Here is a 25,795-nt window from a genome sequence, read left to right as displayed (position 1 = left end):
TTCCGATCCAACAGGTCCCAGACGTGCTCAATGGGATTGAGATCCGGACTCTTCGCTGGCCATGGCAGAACACTGACAATACTGTCTTGCAGGAAATCATGCACAGAACGAGCAATATGGCTGGTGGTATTGTCATGCTGGAGGGTCATGTCAGGATGAGCCTGCAGGAAGGGTACCACATGAGGAAGGAGGATGTCTTCCCTGTAACGCACAGCGTTAAGATTGCCTGCAATGACAACAAGCTCAGTCCGATGATGCTGTGACACACCACCCCAGACCATGACAGACCCTCCACCTCCAAACTGATCCCGCTCCAGAGTACAGGCCTCGGTGTAACGCTCATTCCATTCGACGATAAATGAGAATCCGACAATCACAACTGGTGAGACAAAACCGTGACATGGCAGTGAAGAGCACTTCTTTATCAGTCCTGTCTGGTCCAGCGACAGTGGGTTTGTGCCCATAGTCGACGTTGTTGCCGGTGATGTCTGGTGAGGTCCTGCCTTACAACAGGCTACAAGCCCTTAGTCCAGCCTCTCTCGTTCCTGGTGTAACTCGGCAGTTGTTGTTGCCATCGTGAGGACGATCAGCTGTCCGTCCTGTCTCCTTGTAGCGCTGTCTTAGGCGTCTCACAGTACGGAAATCGCAATTTATTGCCCTGGCCACATCTGCAGTCCTCATGCCTCCTTGCAGCATGCCTAAAGCACATTCACGCAGCTGAGCAGGGACCTTGGGCATCTTTCTTTTGGTGTTTTTCCAGAGTCAGTAGAAAGGCCTCTTTAGTGTCTCTTTAGTTTTCTTAACTGTGACCTTAATTTCCTACCGTCTGTAAGCTGTTTGTGTCTTAACAACCATTCCACAGGTGCATGTTCATCAATTGCTTATGGTTAATTGAAAAGCATGGGAAACAGTGTTTAAACACTTTACAATGAAGATCTGTGAAGTTATTTGGATTTTTACAAATTATCATTTTGCTGAGTTTATTTTCAGCTGTTTGAAGCTGGTGTGCAAAACCGAAAGTAAAAGCAAAACGTAAGAATTGGAGGTATAGAAATAGCGCACATAGAACATATCTACATCCTTCTTAGAGTTGCTTTCAATGAGAATGACAGATCTATAACTCACATTTCTATGTGACTTTGGTCAGGGGTCGCACAAACAGTGACACGTTGCAGCTTAAGTATATTTCTTCAAAAGGCATACTGCCTCCAGCTCATTGCAAAGCGGTATGTGACGCGCTGATGAAACCTGCCTTCCGTTGCCGATGTGAGTGCTGTTTGAGACGCTGTAGCAGCATCTCTGTATCTATACTCTATGCGCTGTGCTCTGTGCGCTATACTCTGTGCGCTATACTCTGTGCGCTATACTCTGTGCGCTATACTCTGTGCGCTATACTCTGTGCGCTATACTCTATGCGCTATGCGCTGTGCTCTATGCGCTGTGTATGCGCTATACTCTATGCGCTATACTCTGTGCGCTATACTCTATGCGCTATACTCTATGCGCTATACTCTATGCGCTATACTCTGTGCGCTATACTCTGTGCGCTATACTCTATGCGCTATACTCTGTGCGCTATGCTCTATGCGCTGTGCTCTATGCGCTATACTCTATGCGCTATACTCTGTGCGCTGTGCGCTATGCTCTGTGCGCTATGCTCTGTGCGCTGTGCTCTGTGCGCTATACTCTGTGCGCTATACTCTATGCGCTATGCTCTATGCGCTGTGCTCTATGCGCTATACTCTGTGCGCTATACTCTGTGCGCTATACTCTGTGCGCTGTGCTCTGTGCGCTATACTCTGTGCGCCATACTCTGTGCGCCATACTCTGTGCGCTATACTCTGTGCGCTATACTCTATGCGCTATACTCTATGCGCTATACTCTATGCGCTATACTCTATGCGCCATACTCTGTGCGCCATACTCTATGCGCCATACTCTATGCGCTATACTCTATGCGCTATACTCTGCGCTATACTCTATGCGCTATACTCTATGCGCTATACTCTATGCGCTATACTATCTATACTCTATGCGCTATACTCTATGCGCTATACTCTATGCGCTATACTCTATGCGCTATACTCTATGCGCTATACTCTATGCGCTATACTCTATGCGCTATACTCTATGCGCTATACTCTATGCGCTATACTCTATGCGCGTGTGATAAGATACATAACCAATGTACTCCAATGTAATTCCACTAAATGTATCAAATTAAAAGAGAATGATAAGCATGACCAGTCAAATGTATTTTAACGCCGCCAAACATACCCTCGTAAAACTGACTATCCTACTGATCCTCGACTTCGGCGATGTCATTTACAAAACAGCCTCCAACACTCTACTCAGCAAACTGGATGCAGTCTGTCACAGTGCCATCCGTTTTGTCACCAAAGCCCCATATACCACCCACCACTGCGACCTGTATGCTCTCGTCAGCTGGCCCACGCTACATATTCGTCACCAGACCCACTGGCTCCAGGTCATCTATAAGTCTATGCTAGGTAAAGCTCTGCCTTATCTCAGCTCACTGGTCAAGATAACAACACCCACACGTAGCAAGCGATCCAGCAGGTTTGTATCACTGGTCGTCCCCAAAGCCAACACCTCCTTTGGTCGCCTTTCCTTCCAGTTCTCTGCTACCAACTACTGGAATGAATTGCAAAAATCGTTGAAGTTGGAGACTTATATTTCCCTCATTAACTTTAAACATCAGCTATCTGAGCAGCTAACCGATCGCTGCAGCTGTACATAGTCCATCTGTAAATAGCCCATCCAATCTACCTACCTCATCCCCATACTGTTTTTATTTACTTTTCTGCTCTTTTGCACACCAGTATTTCTACTTGCACATCATCATCTGCTCATCTATCCCTCCAGTGTTAATTTGCTAAACTGTAATTACCTCACTACTATGGCCTATTTATTGCCTTACCTCCTTACTCCATTTGCACACACCATATATAGATTTTTTCTACTGTATTATTGACTGTACGCTTGTTTATTCCATGTGTAACTCTGTGTTGTTGTTTGTGTCACACTGCTTTGCTTTATCTTAGCCAGGTCGCAGTTGTAAATGAGAACTTGTTCTCAACTAGCCTACCTGGTTAAATAAAAGGTGAAATAATATAAAAAATGTCATCAATAAATAGAATAATAAACATTATTTAGCAACGGGATTGTTTTCTTCTTCTCCCGGAGAATTGTTGCCAATTTTATTTGTCGGCTATTCTAACTTTATTATTTTGGGGCCAAAAGCCGGCTATTACCGACTAACGGAAAACCCTGGTGTGTGTTAGCGTGCGTGTGTGTGTGTTAGCGTGTGCGTTTCCAACCTGGTCTGTGTAGTCCTGGGGGAAGCTCCACCGCACGGTAGGATCTGGAGGTAATTGACAGACAGCATTAATCAGTGGTGAGAAACACAGTCTTCGCAGCGCTGCCTCAGAACACATACATATTAATGAGAGGGGTGGGGGCCGCCAGTCAGCACACACACATTCAGATAGTAATACACACACACACACACACAAGCAGTTAGCGAACACTGTGGAGAGACGGAGGATGTGGATCTCCAATATGCTAATGCATCTCCTCCATGTAGATATGATGTGATATTATACCACACATCATCCCTGCTTGGGCGTGTGGAAATCAGACCTGCACGTACAGTCATTTACAACACACATGTGTTTGCCGTAGATGGAGAGAGAATTGGCAGTGGTGAATTATGCTGGTGCAGAGGCCTCATGGTGGTCTTGGTATTCATTTATAAACATTAAGTAACACTGCCATGTATTTAAAAGACATGTGAACATCTAGAATCCACAGCAAGTGGAGTGATGTTTGTTATTCCGCTTGTGTAATAAAAACAAACATCACTCCATCATCTCCATTACTCGCAATTACAAAGTAATCCCCTGCAAACAATATGACAGTACTATCTAGCAGATGTGGTAATTAGGCCTACAGTTTTACCACAGAGTGGCCGAGACCAAGCAACAATATGACAGTACTATCTAGCAGATGTGGTAATTAGGCCTACAGTATGACAGAGATCATGGCAATGGAATAGTCCCAAAAGTGTCAAACCCACCCCACAGTTAGCCAGTTCAAGCTCTTCGAAACGAAATTTTAAAATAAATATTTCTACCACCAGGTCCACGTTCAGTAGCCAAACGTTGTCGAACGTTATAGATAGAAATGAATAGAGCCAATGTGATTCCTTGTTCTACATGTCAGAGAGGCATGTTTGGGCTACATAGCACGTTTCAAAACGTTGCGTCCTGCTGAACGCTCCCCCAGGTCTATCGTAAAGTCTACATGAGGACGAGTTCACGGCCGTAGTGTCACTATCAAAGAGGCTTCTGGTAAACACTGTTTCCACAGTGATAGAGTTCCGAAGTCCAGACCACAACTCCAGAAATAGCCTTAATCTGGGTCCGGGAAACTGGGCCAATGGGCTAAGAAAATGTTATTTTAGATTTAGAATTTCCACAGCCGGCATGTTGGCACCAAGTTTCATTCTGGAAGACTAACTTATAATCTCCCTCTCACAAGGACATATACAAACATCATAAACAGACCACATTTCCCACCCGTCAAGAGAAACGGGCAAAAGGAGCAAACAGACAGAATCAAAGTTGCCTTCCCCATAATCCTGTTGGATGTTTTCTCAGGCCTCAGACACTCTCTGCTCTCCTAGGGGACTCCATCCCAAAATACACCCACCATCCCTCCACCCTTTCAGCCTGCCACCACAAATACATGCACCCCTTCATCCCAAACACATGCACCCCTCCACCCCCTCTTGCTGAGCCACCAGGGCAATGTTATGCTGTTTTTATGGGTGAGAGGATGGGAACCCCAGCCAGACACAGAGAGAGAAAAAGAGAGATTGAGCTATAGAAAGAGAGAGAAGGAATGAAGGGTCTCTATCTTTCCACTCTCTCTCCTGACTGGAACTCTCCCCAACTCCCTTCCCTCTGTCCTCTCTCTCCTGACTGGGACTCTCCCCAACTCCCTTCCCTCTGTCCTCTCTCCCCAACTCCCTTCCCTCTGTCTCTCTCTCCCCAACTCCCTTCCCTCTGTCCTTCTCTCCTGACTGGAACTCTCCCCAACTCCTTCCCTCTGTTCTCTCTCCCCAACTCCCTTCCCTCTGTCTCTCTCCCCAACTCCCTTCCCTCTGTTCTCTCTCCCCAACTCCCTTCCCTCTGTTCTCTCTCCCCAACTCCCTTCCCTCTGTTCTCTCTCCCCAACTCCCTTCCCTCTGTTCTCTCTCCCCAACTCCTTCCCTCTGTTCTCTCTCCCCAACTCCCTTCCCTTCCCTCTGTCCTCTCTCTCTCCCCAACTCCCTTCCCTCTGTTCTCTCTCCCCAACTCCCTTCCCTCTGTTCTCTCTCCCCAACTCCTCCCTTCCCTCCATCCTCTCTCTCCTGACTGGAACTCTCCCCAACTCCCTTCCCTCTGTTCTCTCTCCCCAACTCCCTTCCCTCTGTTCTCTCTCCCCAACTCCCTTCCCTCTGTCCTCTCTCCCCAACTCCCTTCCCTCTGTCCTCTCTCTCCCCAACTCCCCAACCCTTCCCTCTGTCCTCTCTCCCCAACTCCCTTCCCTCTGTTCTCTCTCCCCAACTCCCTTCCCTCTGTCCTCTCTCTCCTGACTGGAACTCTCGCCCCAACTCCCTTCCCTCTGTCCTCTCTCCCCAACTCCCTTCCCTCTGTCCTCTCTCTCCCCAACTCCCTTCCCTCTGTCCTCTCTCCCCAACTCCCTTCCCTCTGTCCTCTCTCCCCAACTCCCTTCCCTCTGTTCTCTCTCCCCAACTCCCTTCCCTCTGTTCTCTCTCCCCAACTCCCTTCCCTCTGTTCTCTCCCCCAACTCCCTTCGCTCTGTCCTCTCTCTCCTGACTGGAACTCTCCCCAACTCCCTTCCCTCTGTTCTCTCTCCCCAACTCTCTTCCCTCCATCCTCTCTCTCCTGACTGGAACTCTCCCCAACTCCCTTCCCTCTGTTCTCTCTCCCCAACTCCCTTCCCTCTGTCCTCTCTCCCCAACTCCCTTCCCTCTGTCCTCTCTCCCCAACTCCCTTCCCTCTGTTCTCTCTCCCCAACTCCTTCCCTCTGTCCTCTCTCCCCAACTCCTTCCCTCTGTCCTCTCTCCCCAACTCCCTTCCCTCTGTCCTCTCTCCCCAACTCCCTTCCCTCTGTCCTCTCTCCCCAACTCCCTTCCCTCTGTCCTCTCTCCCCAACTCCCTTCCCTCTGTCCTCTCTCCCCAACTCCTTCCCTCTGTCCTCTCTCCCAAACTCCCTTCCCTCTGTCCTCTCTCCCCAAACTCCTTCCCTCTGTCCTCTCTCCCCAACTCCCTTCCCTCTGTCCTCTCTCCCCAACTCCCTTCCCTCTGTTCTCTCTCCCCAACTCCCTTCCCTCTGTCCTCTCTCTCCTGGCTGGAACTCTCCCCAACTCCCTTCCCTCTGTTCTCTCTCCCCAACTCCCTTCCCTCTGTTCTCTCTCCCCAACTCCTTCCCTCTGTCCTCTCTCTCCTGACTGGAACTCTCTCCCCAACTCCCTTCCCTCTGTCCTCTCTCCCCAACTCCTTCCCTCTGTCCTCTCTCCCCAACTCCTTCCCTCTGTCCCTCTCCCCAACTCCCTTCCCTCTGTCCTCTCTCCCCAACTTCCCCCTCCCTTCCCTCAACTCCTTCCCTCTCTCTCCCCAACTCCCTTCCCTCTGTTCTCTCTCCCCAACTCCTTCCCTCTGTTCTCTCTCCCCAACTCCCTTCCCTCTGTCCTCTCTCCCAACTCCTTCCCTCTGTCCTCTCTCTCCAAACTCCCTTCCCTCTGTCCTCTCTCCCCAACTCCCTTCCCTCTGTCCTCTCCCCAACTCCCTTCCCTCTGTTCCTCCAACTCCTTCCTTCCCTCTCCTCTCAACTCCCTTCCCTCTGTTCTCTCTCCCCAACTCCTTCCCTCTGTCCTCTCTCCCCAACTCTCTCTCCCCAACTCCTTCCCTCTGTCCTCTCTCCCCAACTCCCTTCCCTGTCCTCTCTCCCCAACTCCTCTCTCCCTCTGTCCTCTCTCCCCAACTCCCTTCCCTCTGTCCTCTCTCCCCAACTCCCTTCCCTCTGTCCTCTCTCCCCAACTCCCTTCCCTCTGTTCTCTCTCCCCAACTCCCTTCCCTCTGTTCTCTCTCCCCAACTCCCTTCCCTCTGTCCTCTCTCCCAAACTCCCTTCCCTCTGTCCTCTCCCAAACTCCCTTCCCTCTGTCCTCTCTCCCAAACTCCCTTCCCTCTGTCCTCTCTCCCCAACTCCCTTCCCTCTGTCCTCTCTCCCCAACTCCCTTCCCTCTGTCCTCTCTCCCCAACTCCCTTCCCTCTGTCCTCTCTCCCCAACTCCCTTCCCTCTGTCCTCTCTCCCCAACTCCCTTCCCTCTGTTCTCTCTCCCCAACTCCCTTCCCTCTGTCTCTCTCCCCAACTCCTCCTGGCTGGAACTCTCCCCAACTCCCTTCCCTCTGTTCCTCTCTCCCCAACTCCCCAACCCTTCCCTCTGTTCTCTCTCCCCAACTCCCTTCCCTCTGTCCTCTCTCTCCTGACTGGAACTCTCGCTCCCCAACTCCTTCCCTCTGTCCTCTCTCCCCAACTCCCTTCCCTCTGTCCTCTCTCCCCAACTCCCTTCCCTCTGTCCTCTCTCCCCAACTCCCTTCCCTCTGTCCTCTCTCCCCAACTCCCTTCCCTCTGTCCTCTCTCCCCAACTCCCTTCCCTCTGTTCTCTCTCCCCAACTCCCTTCCCTCTGTTCTCTCTCCCCAACTCCCTTCCCTCTGTCCTCTCTCTCCTGACTGGAACTCTCTCCCCAACTCCCTTCCCTCTGTCCTCTCTCCCCAACTCCCTTCCCTCTGTCCTCTCTCCCCAACTCCCTTCCCTCTGTCCTCTCTCCCCAACTCCCTTCCCTCTGTTCTCTCTCCCCAACTCCCTTCCCTCTGTTCTCTCTCCCCAACTCCCTTCCCTCTGTTCTCTCTCCCCAACTCCCTTCCCTCTGTTCTCTCCCCCAACTCCCTTCGCTCTGTCCTCTCTCTCCTGACTGGAACTCTCCCCAACTCCCTTCCCTCTGTTCTCTCTCCCCAACTCTCTTCCCTCCATCCTCTCTCTCCTGACTGGAACTCTCCCCAACTCCCTTCCCCTCTGTTCTCTCTCCCCAACTCCCTTCCCTCTGTCCTCTCTCCCCAACTCCCTTCCCTCTGTCCTCTCCCCAACTCCCTTCCCTCTGTCCTCTCTCCCCAACTCCCTTCCCTCTGTCCTCTCTCCCCAACTCCCTTCCCTCTGTCCTCTCTCCCCAACTCCCTTCCCTCTGTCCTCTCTCCCCAACTCCCTTCCCTCTGTCCTCTCTCCCCAACTCCCTTCCCTCTGTCCTCTCTCCCCAACTCCCTTCCCTCTGTCCTCTCTCCCCAACTCCCTTCCCTCTCTTCTCTCCCCAACTCCCTTCCCTCTGTTCTTCTCTCTCCCCAACTCCCTTCCTGTTCTCTCTCCCCAACTCCTTCCTCTTCTCTCTCCCCAACTCCCTTCCCTTCCCTCCATCCTCTCTCTCCTGACTGGAACTCTCCCCAACTCCCTTCCCTCTGTCCTCTCTCCCAAACTCCCTTCCCTCTGTCCTCTCTCCCCAACTCCCTTCCCTCTGTCCTCTCTCCCCAACTCCCTTCCCTCTGTCCTCTCTCCCCAACTCCCTTCCCTCTGTCCTCTCTCTCTTTTCCTCTTCCACTCCCCAACCCCCATCACTCCTTTTGCTCTCTACCTAAACTCCCCCATTCTCGCCACCTCGCCCTCACTACCTCTCCCTTGCTCCTCACTCCACCTCACTACTTAAGGTGAAGCTTAGGGAGTTTAGGTTAAGGTTATGGAGGGTTATGGTGAAGTTTACCAAAGTTAAGGGGAAGGTTATGGAGGTTAAGGTGAAGCTTAGGGAGGTTAAGGTGAAGTTTAGGAGGGTTAAGGTAAAGGTGAGTGGGGTAAGGTAAAGGTAAAGGTGAGTGGGGTTAAGGTAAAGGTGAAAGTGAAGGGGGTGAAGGTTGTGGAGGGTGAAGGTTATGGATGGTTAAGGTGAAGGTTATGGGAGGTTAAGGTGAAGTTTAGGAGGGTTAAGGTAAAGGTGAGTGGAGTTAAGGTAAAGGTGAAAGTGAAGGGGGTTATGGTGAAGATTGTGGAGGGTGAAGGTTATGGATGGTTAAGGTGAAGGTTATGGGGGTTAAGGTGAAGGTTATGGGGGTTAAGGTGAAGGTTATGGGGGTTAAGGTGAAGGTTGTGGAGCGTTAAGGTGAAGGTTATGGGGGGTTATGGGGGGTTAAGGTGAAGGTTGCTGTATACATGAAAACACCAAGTGTCCTGCAACATATCCAGTCACACCAGTAGAAAACATCCCCACTTCCTCCCATCCACTGACTCCATCAGTGACAACATGTTGGCTTTGACAGTGAGAGTGACAAGGAGAAAGCAGTGAGTGACACACACCTCGTTCTTCTTTCTCCTGTGGGTGAGTGTGTGTTAATTTATCCCCGTGGGCTTCAAGCATGGCTAATCTGGGACAGGCAATGTGCAGAGAGGCAACACGCGGTCAGCCCCCAGCAGTCCAGACAACCAGCAGCAACCAGCAGCAACCAGCAGCAACCAGCAGGCAGGGTCAGTGGCAAATCAATGTTGGAACGTTCCACCGACGCGGGTCTTTAAAAGTCCAAATGCAGTGCTTTGATATGGGATGAGAGGGGAGCAGGGGGGCTAATAGGTAAATGATTGAGGGAGACAGTAAGGGGGGTGGGTGGTGTGCGTCAGAGAGAATGGGGAGCAGCCCATTCCCCTTCGACACCACCTACCACCACTTCAGAGTAAATATGAAAGAAACAAGCGGATGGACACATAGTGTTGAAGTCGGAGGTTTACATACACCTTAGCCAAATACATTTAAAAACTCAGTTGTTCACAATTCCTGATATTTAATCCCAGTAAAAATTCCCTGTCTTAGGTCAGTTAGGATCACCACTTTATTTTGAGAATGTGAAATGTCAGAATAATAGTAGAGAGAGTGATTTATTTCAGCTTTTATTTCATCACATTCCCAGTGGGTCAGAAGTTTACATACACTCAATTAGTATTTGGTAGCATTTCCTTTACATTGTTTAACTTGGGTCAAACATTTCAGGAAGCCTTCCACAATAAGTTGTGTGAATTCTGCCCCATTCCTCCTGACAGAGCTGGTGTAACTGAGTCAGGTTTGTAGGCCTCCTTGCTCACATACATGGTTTTCAGTTCTGCCCACAAATGTTCTATAGGATTGAGGTCAGGGATGGCCACTCCAATACCTTAACTTTGTTGTCCTTAAGCCATTTTGCCACAACTTTGGAAGTATGCTTGGGGTCATTGTCTATTTGGAAGACCCATTTGTGACCAAGCTTTAACTTCCTAACTGATGTCTTGAGATATTGCTTCAATATATCCACATCATTTTCATCCCTCATGATGCCATCTATTTTGTGAAGTGCACCAGTCCTTCCTGCAGTAAAGCACTCCCACACCATGATGCTGCCACCCCCGTGCTTCACGGTTGGGATGGTGTTCTTCGGCTTGCAAGCCTCCCCCTTTTTCTTCCAAACATAACGATGGTCATAATGACCAAACGGTTCTATTTTTGTTTCATCAGACCAGAGGACATTTCTCCAAAAAGTACAATCTTTGTCCCCAGTTGCAAACCGTAGTCTGGCTTTTTTATGGCGGTTTTGGAGCAGTGTCTTCTTCCTTGCTGAGCGGCCTTTCAGGTTATATCGATATAGGACTCGTTTTACTATGGATAAAGATACTTCGTACCTGTTTCCTACAGCATCTTCACAAGGTCCTTTGCTGTTGTTCTGGGATTGATTCTCTAGGAGACAGAACGCATCTCCTTCCTGAGCGGTATGACGGCTGCGTGGTCCCATGGTATTTAAACTTGCGTACTATTGTTTGTACAGATGAACGTGGTACCTTCAGGCGTTTGGAAATTACATAAGCTTCTAAAGCCATGACATAATTTTCTGGAATTTTCCAAGCTGTTTAAAGGCACAGTCAACTTAGTGTATGTAAACTTCTGACCCACTGGAATTGTGATACAGTGAATTTATAAGTGAAATAATCTGTCTGTAAACAATTGTTGGAAACAGTACTTGTGTCATGCACAAAGTAGATGTCCTAACCGACTTGCCAAAACTATAGTTTGTTAACATCACGTAGAGTCTTAATGAGAAGGTGAAAGGTGACGATTTGGTGGTGATATAAAATGTGTGTCCCACTCCTAATGGGTTGCACTTCACAGGTTAGTTCTGTCGATGTGTTCAGACATAATGTTTGAGGAGTGGTTGAAAAACATGTAAACTTCTGACTTCAACTGTAGATGTCAAGTGGAAAACAAAAAACAATATGAATGTCAAATACACAACATTCAGCCAATAAGAATGTCAAATACACAACATTCAGCCAATAAGAATGTCAAATACACAACATTCAGCCAATAAGAATGTCAAATACACAACATTCAGCCAATAAGAATGTCAAATACACAACATTCAGCCAATAAGAATGTCAAATACACAACATTCAGCCAATAAGAATGCCAAATACACAACATTCAGCCAATAAGAATGTCAAATACACAACATTCAGCCAATAAGAATGTCAAATACACAACATTCAGCCAATAAGAATGTCAAATACACAACATTCAGCCAATAAGAATGTCAAATACACAACATTCAGCCAATAAGAATGTCAAATACACAACATTCAGCCAATAAGAATGTCAAATACACAACATTCAGCCAATAAGAATGTCAAATACACAACATTCAGCCAATAAGAATGTCAAATACACAACATTCAGCCAATAAGAATGTCAAATACACAACATTCAGCCAATAAGAATGCCAAATACACAACATTCAGCCAATAAGAATGTCAAATACACAACATTCAGCCAATAAGAATGTCAAATACACAACATTCAGCCAATAAGAATGTCAAATACACAACATTCAGCCAATAAGAATGTCAAATTGAAAAGAATAATACATTACAGCTGCTTTTAACATTATGTCTGAACACATCGACAGAACTAACCTGTGAAGTGCAACCCATTAGGAGTGGGACACACATTTTATATCACCACCAAATCGTCACCTTTCACCTTCTCATGAAGACTCTACGTGATGTCGGCCACATCTCTATGTGAGGCACACAACATCAGCTTTAAAAATAGAGTGGTGACAAACCACATCACACACACGGCACTGCACACACACACAGACACACACACACACACGCACACACACATGTGTGTGGGCGCACACGCACGACACACACACACACACACACACACACACACACACACACACACACACACACACACACACACACACACACACACACACACACACACACACACACACACACACACACACACACACACACACACACACACACACACACAGAGCAGGAAGAATGTTTCATTGTTGATTTTTGCCTAATCCCAGAAACAACTGGATAGCAGTTAGATTGAATGTTAGATTGAATAGGGGCCCTGCTCGTTAAGAGAGAGGCCAGGTTCCATATGGAGAGCAGCAGTTCTCTTGTCAGAAGAAAAAGGTTGAACCCCGCCAGCATCCCTTCGCCTCTACACCCACAGCAAGATGAAGGGCCTTGTGACGCCTGCCTCTCCTTGTTCCTCATTTCTCCCTCTCTTTTCCTTTCGTCCCATCTCTCTCTCTTGGCCAGGGGTTAAACTACTGCACTCTAACCTCGCTTTGGCAATCACTTCTTTCTCTCTCTCTCTCCCTCCCTCTCTCTCTTTTATCTTTAAGAGATTTATTTCACCGTATGTAGTGGTCCGGATTAGGGCCTCGGGCCTGTATGGCCTGGGGATAAAGACATTGTCTTAGCGGACGCTAAGTAACTGACTGAGGAGGTAGCGACCGGCCGGGAGGAAGCTGCCGCTACTTAACATCCACAATGGCCGCCATTGTAGAGCAATGGCTGATCGGGCCGCAGGGGCCTGCTTCAGAGACCGTCTAGACTTTGAGCCAGCTAGTCAAGGAACTGCAGGAGAAAATCCCATCAGCCACTGGAGTGAAAGTTAACTAAGGTAACCTGCTGTGAACCTGATGACGATGTCAAGCCAACATATGGCCCCAAATGTCTATTGTTGGAAGAAGACTTTTCTTCCTACTGAAGGAGTGAAGAGGTGAGAGGGGGTGAGACGGGGGGGGGGAGCCTAAAGGAAGGAGGAATAGCTAGGAGCCTAAAGGAAGGAGGAATAGCTGTGGTCATGACTTTACTTCTGGATCACTAGCCTTATTCTGTTCAGGAGGAGCCCAACCCCCAGAACTCACAATTAAAAAGGAGTAAGCAGATTAAGTAGCATCTTTCAACTGGCGCTGAATGAGAACACTCACAGAACAACATTCACAGACGTTTACAACGCGTTCGTCTCCCCGCTCCGGTCTCACACGGCCAATGGCATTACATTTCATGCTGACTTAGTAGGCAATGAGGCCAAGAAAGGAAAAACTTCTCACCGATGATATGCTCCTTAAATTTACTAGTGGTGATCGGTCACACTGTGTTAGTGGCTGGTTTGGTTAAAGTAGGACCTTGGACAATCTACTGTGTGTGTGTGTATCCTGAAAAAGCCTCTCTCCACTGCACACTTTTGGGGGAAAAGCACCACAGTTGGCATTCCTACTGAAGGTACTTAATGGTTTGTGCAGAGACTCTGACTATACAGGCTACATATATACATGTAGAGCCTGGGTATTCTCCCATTTTACATCTGAGAAAGAGAGAGACAGAGAGACAGAGAGAGAGACAAAGAGAGACAGAAAGAGAGACAGAAAGAGACAGAAAGAGAGAGAGAGAAGAGAGAAAGAGACAGAGAGAGAGAGAGACAGAGAGAGAGAGAGACAGAGAGAGAGAGAGACGGAGAGAGAGAGAGACAGAGAGACAGAGAGAGAGAGAGACAGAGAGAGACAGAGAGAGACAGAGAGAGACAGAGAGAGACAGAGAGAGACAGAGAGAGACAGAGCGCGCAAACGAGGGAGCGAGCGAGAGAGAAGTGCGTCTCCAGGCTAGTTGGGAAGCAACCCAATTTCACAGCTTCACGACTGAGCGGAGCAGCATATGGACGCTGGCGAGGCGAGCTCTGTGACAGGCTCCGCTCTGCGTTCGTATCACAACATAACAACACTGGTGTTCCCAGTCAGCCTCCATACTGGTCCAACATTATGTCAAACACTGGCTACGCCTCAGCGAGTCAGCTAGCGCTGCCTTCCTCCACACTACGTGTTGGTGTATGGGGGGGGCTATAAAAAGAATGCTTGCTGTCATTGATATCTCAAGTCATATGAACTGACTTCCTCTCTCTCCACAATCAAAGACCGTCTTCGACTCCTACATTGTGATATGAATTCTAAGTATCAAAACATACAAGGACAACATTCTAGTTCTAGAATACAGACGATGGGTTAGGGATGCACCATATGGGTGAAAATCTAATTGCGTTTTTTTATTTTTTATCAAATACAGTGATTGCGATTTTGACGTGCTGTATAGATCAAAATACCTGGGCGAACTGTTGGAAACATAGAAATAGAATGACTTATACTAAGATGCAAAGTGGAAAGCAGCGTGTCCTTGTCTGGAACAACCATTTGACCTCTAACAGAACAGCATGCAGACTTAAAGAGAATCGAACAGCAAGGAGGAGTTACTGCGTTAATTGAGTTACAGGGTTGAATCTATAAAAAGTAAACTACAAAAACGAACGTTACACGCCTCTGAGATGCATTTTAAAATACTGCATATGGTATGGATCTCTTGCAATGTGAATTTGTACATGTTAAAATTGCGATATCAATGTGAATTTGATTATACTGTGCAGTCCTAGGTTCCAGATTATAGGCCTAACTAGATGCTTGTAGAACATTCTAGATGAAGAGTCTGTGCTCGGTGAGCATTCCACCTCAGGTCTGGGTGAAAAAGATGCACTGGAACGGAGATACTTCAGGTAATCACACATTTCTCCCCATATGGTGCAACCATCTGCCTCAGTTTAAAAACAGTACCTGTGATAAACTAAAATACACATACAAAGATGTGACGATTAGCCTACCACAGATAACCTGCTTAGAGGTGGAGTAGGTACAAGCTGTGCCTAACCACTGAACTAGGGTCAAATACAGATTATGCCAGCAGCATACCACTTCTGGCTTGCTTCTGAAGCTAAGCAGGGTTGATACTGGTCAGTTCCTGGATGGGAGACCAGATGCTGCTGGAGGTGGTGTTGGAGGGCCAGTAGGAGGCACTCTTTCCTCTGGTCTAAAAAAAATGTCCCTATCCCCATGGCAGTGATTGGGGACACTGCCCTGTGTAGGGTGCCGTCTTTCGGATGGGACGTTAAACGGGTGTCCTGACTCTCTGAGGTCATTAAAGATCCCATGGCACTTATCGTAAGAGTAGGGGTGTTAACCCTGGTGTCCTGGCTAAATTCCCAATCTGGCCCTCAAACCATCACGGTCATCTAATATTCCCCAGTTTACAATTGGCTCATTCATCCCCTGTAACTATTCCACAGGTCGTTGCTGCAAATGAGAACGTGTTCAGTCAACTTACCTGGTAAAATAACGGCTAAATAAACAAATAAAATAAAAAATACAGGTCACTGCCTTAATGGTTAAGGTTTGGGGGTAGATTATGGGGAAAAGTCTACCTCGAGCCTTGAATTTTCTAGCTGTTTTGACAGCTCTCTATTCTCCCATCCATGGTGTGTAAAGGCTGGATCTCCCTCCATGACATGTAGGGTAATCACAGCCTAGAGTACTGTACATATGGCGCCCAGAGGCTGCTAGCTGCTGATGATGACAGAGTAAAGCTTTGCCGTTGGCGTCTACACGCTGGTGCCGTCATACTGTAGCAGGGATCTGACGGTCACACGAGAAGCATGTCAGACAGCTGTCAATCTCTAGTGGAACGACACCACCACCACTGCTGCAAGGGTTGAATGCAGGCACTAGGCAACATGATACTGTTGCTATGGAGAGGAGATGGACAAACCTACAGTGTTTCTCTTTCTAATGCCTTCTCTAGTAGATAGATGGACTTCACTATTTAGCTTCAGTTGCACCACACCTCACTATTTTTTCAGTTCAAGTGAAAATGTTTCTCAGTTCTGTTTGTTCGTGCGGACTACTTCCTGGACTACTTCCTGGACTACTTCCTGGACTACTCCCTGGACTACTCCCTGGACTACTCCCTGGACTACTTCCTGGACTACTTCCTGGACTACTTCCTGGACTACTTCCTGGACTACTTCCTGGAAAACACTCAACCTGGATGTATTTTGCAGCATTGTTTTGTCATTAAAAGATGTTCTTGTATCTGTTTTCACTCAGGCACACACTCATTCTTTAGTTATCCTGCCTCAGTCCGCATCAACAACATTGATTCACGTAAACAAAACTATGACAAAGAGATGACTTGGTATAGCACGACACAAGGACCTTGGGGAGAGATGACTTGGTATAGCACGACACAAGGACCTTGGGGAGAGATGACTTGGTATAGCACGACACAAGGACCTTGGGGAGAGATGACTTGGTATAGCACGACACAAGGACCTTGGGGAGAGATGACTTGGTATAGCACGACACAAGGACCTTGGGGAGAGATGACTTGGTATAGCACGACACAAGGACCTTGGGGAGAGATGACTTGAGTGGGGAGAGATGAGTCCTACCACGACACAAGGACCTTGGGGAGAGATGACTTGGTATAGCACGACACAAGGACCTTGGGGAGAGATGACTTGGTATAGCTTGGGGAGAGATGACGTCCTACCACAACACAAGGACCTTGGGGAGAGATGACTTGGTATAGCACGACACAAGGACCTTGGGGAGAGATGACTTGGTCCTACCACAACACAAGGACCTTGGGGGAGAGATGACTTGGTATAGCACGACACAAGGACCTTGGGGAGAGATGACTTGGTCCTACCACAACACAAGGACCTTGGGGAGAGATGACTTGGTATAGCACGACACAAGGACCTTGGGGAGAGATGACTTGGTCCTACCACAACACAAGGACCTTGGGGAGAGATGACTTGGTCCTATCACAACACAAGGACCTTAGTGAGAGATGACTTGGTCCTATCACAACACAAGGACCTTAGTGAGAGATGACTTGGTCCTACCACGATGATCCTATGATACTCAGAGAAACAGAACACCCTTGGACCAATCATTTGAGAGAATGACGCAGCATGTGCGATCACAAATTAGTCACATGATCCATGATGACAAATAGCACAGCTCGTCCCTCACAATGACAACCATTGGCTGTGACCTACATTCTGTGGTGAAAAATGGGCTGCATCCCAAATAAGACCCCATCTAAACGACAGCATATTCCCAGTAAGCATATGTACCCAGGACGTCAGTGTAAACGGGAGGGTTGCTGGCTGGCACAGGAACAGTACAGTCCCCAGAGGAGACACTGTATAGAGTGGTTAAAGAGATGCCAGACAGGAAAGGCTACAGGTTTATTTTCCCATGGCACGGTGTTGATTCAAATATTTATGATGAGGCACTTGATTATTTCTAATATAATATATACTCGGGGGGGGTGAAACCGATTCGGGGACAAACAGAACAGAAAGCCAGAAAATAATATTTTTTAGAGGAACAGAATTAGAACCGAGAATGAAAGTGATCTATACTGTTCCGTAACAGAACCATTATTTTTAAAAGCCCTCACTGTCACTCAGAAACATATTCCAGTGTCTGCCTGCCTGCTGTCTGTCTGTTCTGTCTGCCCGCCTGTCTGTCTGTCTGCCCGCCTGTCTGTCTGTCTGTCTGCCCCACTGTCTGTTGAAAATCTTTGCTACTGTGTGTGTAGGCCACCTGCCCCTCCTCCTCCCTCTGAAGCATAGTCCTACTGACGTTGCAAGCGTGCTTCAGAAATTAGGGAGAGATTTCTTATTCAAGAAGAATGGATTCACTTTTTCAAGGCTAGTTAAGGATACTATAGTTATCACGTTTCACATTGGATTTATTAAATTTTTTATTTTGGTGCCACTATGCACACACAAGCTAGCTAGCTATGGTCCAACGTTAAGCCAACTCTCTGAACTCCAAGGACATTCCCAGTTCCTTCATAAAATCTGCTCCTCCGTACGTATAATTCTGTGGGCCTAACTCAGAAAATGCCAAGACTCTTCCTCCTCTACTCGCTCTCACCCCCACCCACAAATGACAGTACAATCTGACACCGTACACTTGCCTGTCCAATGCATGTAAACAGCTGGCCCGCTCTATAACAAGTTGGGCCCAGTTTCCCGAAAGCATCTGAAGGCTAAGTTCATTGTTAGAACCTTCGTAGGAGCATCGTTAAATCTCCGAGCTGTTTGCCAAAAACCCTCGTTATTACCGTTGCAATTTAAAACTGCTTTAGACCACTCGTTAGATGCTTTTTTGCCCTCCCGCGTCCCTTTCAACCAAGACGATCTCCGCCAACCAAAGAAAAACACGGTTTATCCTTCTCTATGTGACCGCCGAAAACTTCAGAACAAAGTTGACTACAAATACAAAGTTGCAAATGTCTGTTTCAATTGATACACACAAGCAAAGTATAAAAAATATGCTTCAAATGAAAACCTAGATGACTGCGTTAAGATAAACACTCGGCTATAGGCCCAATTCAATCATATTGAAATACATTTCATGTTAATCAATTGAGTTCTATTTTGCTACTTGTAGGCTACTGTCTGTAATCTGTCTCAATATATTTCATGATGTGCCATATTGGTGGTTTTGTGCATTTTTATTGGGTAAGCATTAGAATAAGCATACCTCAATATTTGCAGCCATAGGTGGTAATCTCTCTCTAGGAGCTGATCTGTCGTCAGTATTGTGAAATAATTCTAAGGAATGATTTGAATGGAGAAAACTGACCTGAGAGCAGCACCTCTTTCTTTCGATCCCATCAATATCAACACATGCCTCAAAGGCGCACTTACCGACCGTTCTCTCTGTGCGGTATTTTGGGAAACGCATGTTACATCTTCGGCAGTCGTAGGAAAGATGCATCGTTGACTACACTCGTAAGCCTAACATCCATCGATATGGGGGAAACAGGGTACTGCTCGATCCACACTGATTAGTAAAAACATTTCAGAGGTTTAAAAGAAAAAAGAACAGAAAGGAACGATATAAACAGAACGAAAAATAACGTTTATTTTCAGAATTATACAATTGGAAAATAATTTTGGTTCCAACCCCTGATAATATTAATGCCACTTAACAGACGCTTATGGGGGGCATCACTAGCCGGGTGCCACCCGGTTACTCAACCCTGCACCTTAGACGCTGCTGCCCTATACACAGATTCACTGGTAACTTCAATAAGGGAACACTGGTAACTTCAATAAGGGAACACTGGTAACTTCAAGAAGGGAACACTGGTAACTTCAATAAGGGAACACTGGTAACTTCAATAAGGGAACACTGGTAACTTCAATAAGGGAACACTGGTAACTTCAATAAGGGAACACTGGTAACTTCAATAAGGGAACACTGGTAACTTCAATAAGGGAACACTGGTAACTTCAATAAGGGAACACTGGTAACTTCAATAAGGGAACACTGGTAACTTCAATAAGGGAACACTGGTAACTTCAATAAGGGAACACTGGTAACTTCAATAAGGGAACACTGGTAACTTCAATAAGGGAACACTGGTAACTTCAAGAAGGGAACACTGGTAACTTCAATAAGGGAACACTGGTAACTTCAATAAGGGAACACTGGTAACTTCAATAAGGGAACACTGGTAACTTCAATAAGGGAACACTGGTAACTTCAATAAGGGAACACTGGTAACTTCAATAAGGGAACACTGGTAACTTCAATAAGGGAACACTGGTAACTTCAATAAGGGAACACTGGTAACTTCAATAAGGGAACACTGGTAACTTCAATAATGTTTAAATAATGTTTACATACTGCTTTACTCATCTCATGTATATACTGTATTCTATTGTATTTTAGTTGATACCACTCCAATATTGCTCAATCTACTATTTATATATTTTTTAATTCCCTTCTTTTAATATTAGATGTGTGTGTATTGTAGGGAATAATTTTTATATACTACTGGACTGTTGGAGGTGCAGTAGGAACACAAGCATTTCACTACACCCGCAAAAACATCTGCTAAATGTGTGTATGTGAACAATGAAAATGGATTTGTCCCATGCGTGCCTATATTTTACATATTGGTGACTCCGGGAATCGAACCCACTATCCTGCTGTTGCCAAAGAGCTACCAATGGTACCATACAGAACCACAATACATGACCAGAGTTTCTTAGACACTAATAATACAAATGAACAAGAGGAGAAAGATTATTGTCTGCGTTTAGACAGGCACCCAATTCAGATTTTTTTTCCTTCTACTTATTGGTCTTTTGACCAATCAGATCCACTCTGAAAAAGATCTGATGTGAAAAGATCTGATGTGATTGGTCAAAAGAGCAATTAGTGGAAAACAGTGGGGAAGGGTTATCTAACATGCTAAGTAGTTGCAAAGCTGTTAATTTGCTAGAACGCACAACCTTTCGGTTGCAAGACGTTTGCGTTATACCCAACCACCCTACTTTTGTTTTGCCATAAGTAACCTTCTGTTTTATGTAACCATACCAAACGTAACATATCATACTAATTTGATTGTCCCGGATATAAATTGACTTTGTTACGTGTAGTCTATGAGACCAGGCTGGCACAGACATAGGCTTCGCCGAGCCGAGTTCTGCTAGGAGCAAGCCCAACATAGTATGCAGCAGCCCTTAGGCTGTTTCAAGTTGCTGAAGATGTTTAAGTTTCAATATGACAAGTAGTCGTCATAGGTCGAGCCCCTAACAGCAGACTCAACACAAAACCCTGTCAAAACCCTGTCAGTCAACTGAAAAAAAGAAAGAAAGAACAATATTCTCCAACATTACATTTACACATTCAATTATGTTCATTGGTAAAGTAGACCACTTCAGTAGTCCCTTCAGTAGTCCCTTCAGTAGTCCCTTCAGTAGTCCCTTCAGTAGTCCCTTCAGTAGTCCCTTCATAACAGCAAACCAGTCATTGTTCTTTAGACAGGAAGAACTATAGGTGGAGGAAACCCTGGTTTAAAAAACAGCCATCTGCTGCTTCCTGGTTATCGATTCTCCACCAACACAACATGTCAACAAAGAGCTTTTCAAATCATTGCATATATTCAACTGGTCTTGTACCAGCAACGTAATGAAAGAAAGCAAAGTCATGGAAATGCATCGGAGTTGTCGTAATAATTAGCCTAGGCCTAATAAAGGAACGCTACAATAAAACTTACACTTCTATTTCAAATCCATTTTCACTACAATAAAACGTACACTTCCCCTAACCCCCAAGTTCATGTGTTCGTTGGGTTTAAGGTGAGAAATGATCTGAACATCATCACTGGGCTGATTGACAGGATGAGAGAGAGACAGAGACAGAGACAGAGAGACAGAGAGACAGAGACAGACAGAGACAGAGACAGAGACAGACAGACAGACAGACAGACAGACAGACAGACAGACAGACAGACAGACAGACAGACAGACAGACAGACAGACAGACAGACAGACAGACAGACAGACAGACAGACAGACAGACAGACAGACAGACAGACAGACAGACAGACAGAGAGACAGACAGAGAGACAGACAGAGAGACAGACAGAGAGAGAGGGAGGGATGAGGCAATGGGACTCATGTGAATCTCCATCCATCAAAATCATCATATTAATTATTGATCGGCTCCCTACACATCCCTCTCTCAGAAAAGGGATGAAGAACCACTATTTATAGCTGCAGAGCACCCTGCCTAGAAGTCGTTCCATGTTCTCCCAGACTGGCACCATTACTGCATTCAAATGAGCCTTCTGCATCTTTATCTCCATCGCACGCACGCGCGCACACACACACACACACACACACACACACGATTTCCAGGAATTCATCAGTGGGAGGTAAAAACACAGCCAACGACTACCACAGTATGCCACCTCTCAGGATGACATACCACTGTCATCAGCAAATCTCTGTTCCTCTCGTCTCCCTACCACTCTCTGTCACTAGCCCTACCACTCTCTGTCACTAGCCCTACCACTCTCTGTCACTAGCCCTACCACTCTCTGTCACTAGCCCTACCACTCTCTGTCACTAGCCCTACCACTCTCTGTCACTAGCCCTACCACTCTCTGTCACTAGCCCTACCACTCTCTGTCACTAGCCCTACCACTCTCTGTCACTAGCCCTACCACTCTCTGTCACTAGCCCTACCACTCTCTGTCACTAGCCCTACCACTCTCTGTCACTAGCCCTACCACTGTGTCCCTCTCTTAGGGAAGGGCAGAGCAGGCTAGTCCACTGCTGTCCTGAGGGAAGTGGACGAGGGTCATACCACCTGAACGTCCCAGTGACCTCTCCAACTACCCCTGTGGGGGCTGTCTGTCCCCCTCACTACAATTCATCTTCAGAGACAGAGAGCAAGAGAGTAAGCAGCAGGAGGGGGACAACAAGAGAGGAAACCCCAGAGACACACAGAGAAAACAGAGGATAACCAGAGACTAGTTTCTCTTCGGTTGCCAGACAGATAGCGCCGAGATCGGCAAGACAGACAGCAACGGGGTTGCCAAGCAGCCAGGGGCCTATCCCTCGGTGCCCAGTAATGTCCACCCTGCGGTCTGCCTCTCAACAGTCCAACAGAGCAGGACCCAGAGACACGCAGGACCCAGAGACACGCAGGACCCAGAGACACGCAGGACCCAGAGACACGCAGGACCCAGAGACAGGCAAGACCCAGAGACACGCAAGACCCAGAGACACGCAGGACCCAGAGACACGCAAGACCCAGAGACACGCAGGACCCAGAGACACGCAAGACCCAGAGACACGCAAGACCCAGAGACCAGCAAGACCCAGAGACCAGCAAGACCCAGAGACCAGCAAGACCCAGAGACCAGCAAGACCCAGAGACCAGCAAGACCCAGGACTCTACCAAGTCTCAAAGTCTGAGTAACAGATCAGGGAGAGCTACAAATTAGCTGAACAACACAGACAAAGAAGAAGGCAAACAGAATGAGATGCAGACGACTGCTCAGAGTTTGACACTCAGTGATAACGTGCAGTCATACAGGGTGTAGATGGGGACTTCTCATGAGGTCATTCCATTTCATAGCAGGGAAGTTATGAAGTTCTGATCAGACTTCTTCAGTTCAACAAGAAAAAAAAAACACAAGCTTGATTATATTTTTCCCTCTACATGGAAGATAATTTAACAGAAAGGAGAGTGTGAGAGGAAGAGTCAGAAAGAGAAAGAACAAGAGAGAGAGAAAGAAACGGGTGTGAGATCCAGGGGTTCTCCAGGAGTGTGAGAAAGTGTGTGTGTGTGTGTGTGTGTGAGAGAGAGAGAGAAGTGTGGCCTCTTTAATAACCAATCAACACCCTCCTTGTTACCGTGGCATCTGCTGCTCCTCCAATGGCCTCCTGCCTGGGTGTGAGCCCGCCGCAACCTCACCACGCGGCCAACAGCCAATCAAAACGCAGAAACACCACGCGGGAGGTCAAGGACCAAAAGTGTCATTTTTGCAGAATGTCACCGTTCAACCTTTTCTAAAAGTTGTTCCATGCGGGCGTTTTGCAGGGTGAATACGCCGGAAGAGCGGAGGTGGGAAGAGGGGAGAGGAGGGCGGAGAAAAAAGAAAGATGCATATTATCTGCGGAGAGAGTAATAATATCACAGCTGTGTTTGAGGGAGGAGGACAGGGAGGAGGGGGAGGTAGGAGGACAGGGGAGGGTGGAGGGAGTAGAGGGAGGGAGGAGGGGAGCAGGGAGGCAGCAGGGAGAGGGGGAGGAGGGGAGCAGGGAGGCAGCAGAGAGAGGGGGAAAGGGAGGCAGGGAGAAAGGGAGGGAGGAGTAGGAGAAGGGAGAAAGGGAGGCAGGGAGAAAGGGAGGCAGGGAGGAGAAAGTGAGGCAGGGAGGAGAGAGGGAGGCAGGGAGGAGAGAGGGAGGCAGGGAGGAGAGAGGGAGACAGGGAGGAGAGAGGGAGGCAGGGAGAAAGGGAGACAGGGAGGAGAGAGGGAGGCAGGGAGAAAGGGAGGCAGGGAGGAGAGAGGGAGGCAGGGAGAAAGGGAGGCAGGGAGGAGAGAGGGAGGCAGGGAGAAAGGGAGACAGGGAGGAGAGAGGGAGGCAGGGAGAAAGGGAGACAGGGAGGAGAGAGGGAGGCAGGGAGAAAGGGAGACAGGGAGGAGAGAGGGAGGCAGGGAGAAAGGGAGACAGGGAGGAGAGAGGGAGGCAGGGAGAAAGGGAGGCAGGGAGGAGAGAGGGAGGCAGGGAGAAAGGGAGGCAGGGAGGAGAGAGGGAGGCAGGGAGGAGAGAGGGAGACAGGGAGGAGAGAGGGAGGCAGGGAGAAAGGGAGACAGGGAGGAGAGAGGGAGGCAGGGAGAAAGGGAGACAGGGAGGAGAGAGGGAGGCAGGGAGAAAGGGAGACAGGGAGGAGAGAGAGGGAGGCAGGGAGAAAGGGAGACAGGGAGGAGAGAGGGAGGCAGGGAGAAAGGGAGGCAGGGAGGAGAGAGGGAGGCAGGGAAAAAGGGAGACAGGGAGGAGAGAGGGAGGCAGGGAGAAAGGGAGACAGGGAGGAGAGAGGGAGGCAGGGAGAAAGGGAGGCAGGGAGGAGAGAGGGAGGCAGGGAGAAAGGGAGGCAGGGAGGAGAGAGGGAGACAGGGAGAAAGGGAGGCAGGGAGCAGAGAGGGAGGCAGGGAGAAAGGGAGGCAGGGAGCAGAGAGGGAGGCAGGGAGCAGAGAGGGAGGCAGGGAGCAGAGAGGGAGGCAGGGAGCAGAGAGGGAGGCAGGGAGAAAGGGAGGAGTCAGCCAGGAAGGCAGGGAGCTACGCAGCCAGCTAACTAGCTGGCAGGAGGTGACCTTCCGAGACCTCGGGGTCGCGCTGAGAGAATATTCTGTGGAATAAGAACAAAAGCTCTGATTCATAATTGGTGCATGGTACGAGTGAAGTTAGGAGGGCATCTGACTCAAACGCCACACTGCTATTACGGCTGTCTGGTTCCTCAGCTCAAGTCTACGGAGGACAGAAAGAGTGCATCAATATCGATCCAGCCACCAATCTAATCACCTCAAGTAGCGCAATTCAGGGTTAACTTCAGTATTAACAGTGAAGGACCATCTGAGGGCACATGAATTTTGGTCAATAATTAATTGGAACAAGACACATTACTTGATGGGACACGACTGTTTCAGTTCCACCGCCTCACACAGAAACCAACAATCCATAAATGGAATCCATGACTGATAAAGGCGTTGACTGGTGTTGTGTTTTTGTCACAACAGCAAATCATTCAGCTAATTGCAGCATGAGTGCAGTTGCAAAATTGATATGCTGATCTACTAACTTTATAGCTTTGTTAGCGGTAGCGAGAGGCTGGAGCGAGCGGCAAGGACAGGTAGCATCTGTCCCCACCTACTGCCATTAGTTGGCACCGCTCCGCTAGCAACATCTGCTAGCTTTGGCTGGGCCCTGGAAAACGCATCAATATGGCTTCATGTAGCAGAGTGCTAGCTAGCATGCCAGTCACGCTCTCTGGGAGCCGGCGGTAGCTAGCTCAGCTCACTGCCTGCCTGCTTGGCCATGGGCATCCACGGTGCTCTGAGCCAAG

At 47.9% G+C, this 25,795-nt stretch overlaps 1 protein-coding gene across 3 annotated transcripts in view; it reads right to left on the bottom strand.

Annotated features, from left to right (window-relative positions):
• The window catches only part of LOC112236161 (DENN domain-containing protein 1B), a 232,010-nt gene that overhangs the window by 188,134 nt on the left and 18,081 nt on the right, over positions 1-25,795 (bottom strand). For 2 of the 3 annotated variants that reach the window (XM_042322483.1, XM_042322484.1), the window contains exon 3: positions 3,342-3,385. The exons of the other annotated variant lie outside the window; for it this stretch is intronic. In XM_042322483.1, the coding sequence (XP_042178417.1) occupies positions 3,342-3,385 (44 nt within the window). The remainder of the gene's footprint in view (positions 1-3,341; positions 3,386-25,795) is intronic. 3 annotated transcript variants of the gene reach the window in all.

This window comes from Oncorhynchus tshawytscha, linkage group LG05 (genome assembly GCF_018296145.1).
Source record: "Oncorhynchus tshawytscha isolate Ot180627B linkage group LG05, Otsh_v2.0, whole genome shotgun sequence".
NCBI lineage: Eukaryota > Metazoa > Chordata > Actinopteri > Salmoniformes > Salmonidae > Oncorhynchus > Oncorhynchus tshawytscha.
The sequence above is the reverse complement of the archived record's forward strand: the minus strand, read 5'-3'. Positions and strand labels throughout refer to the sequence as shown.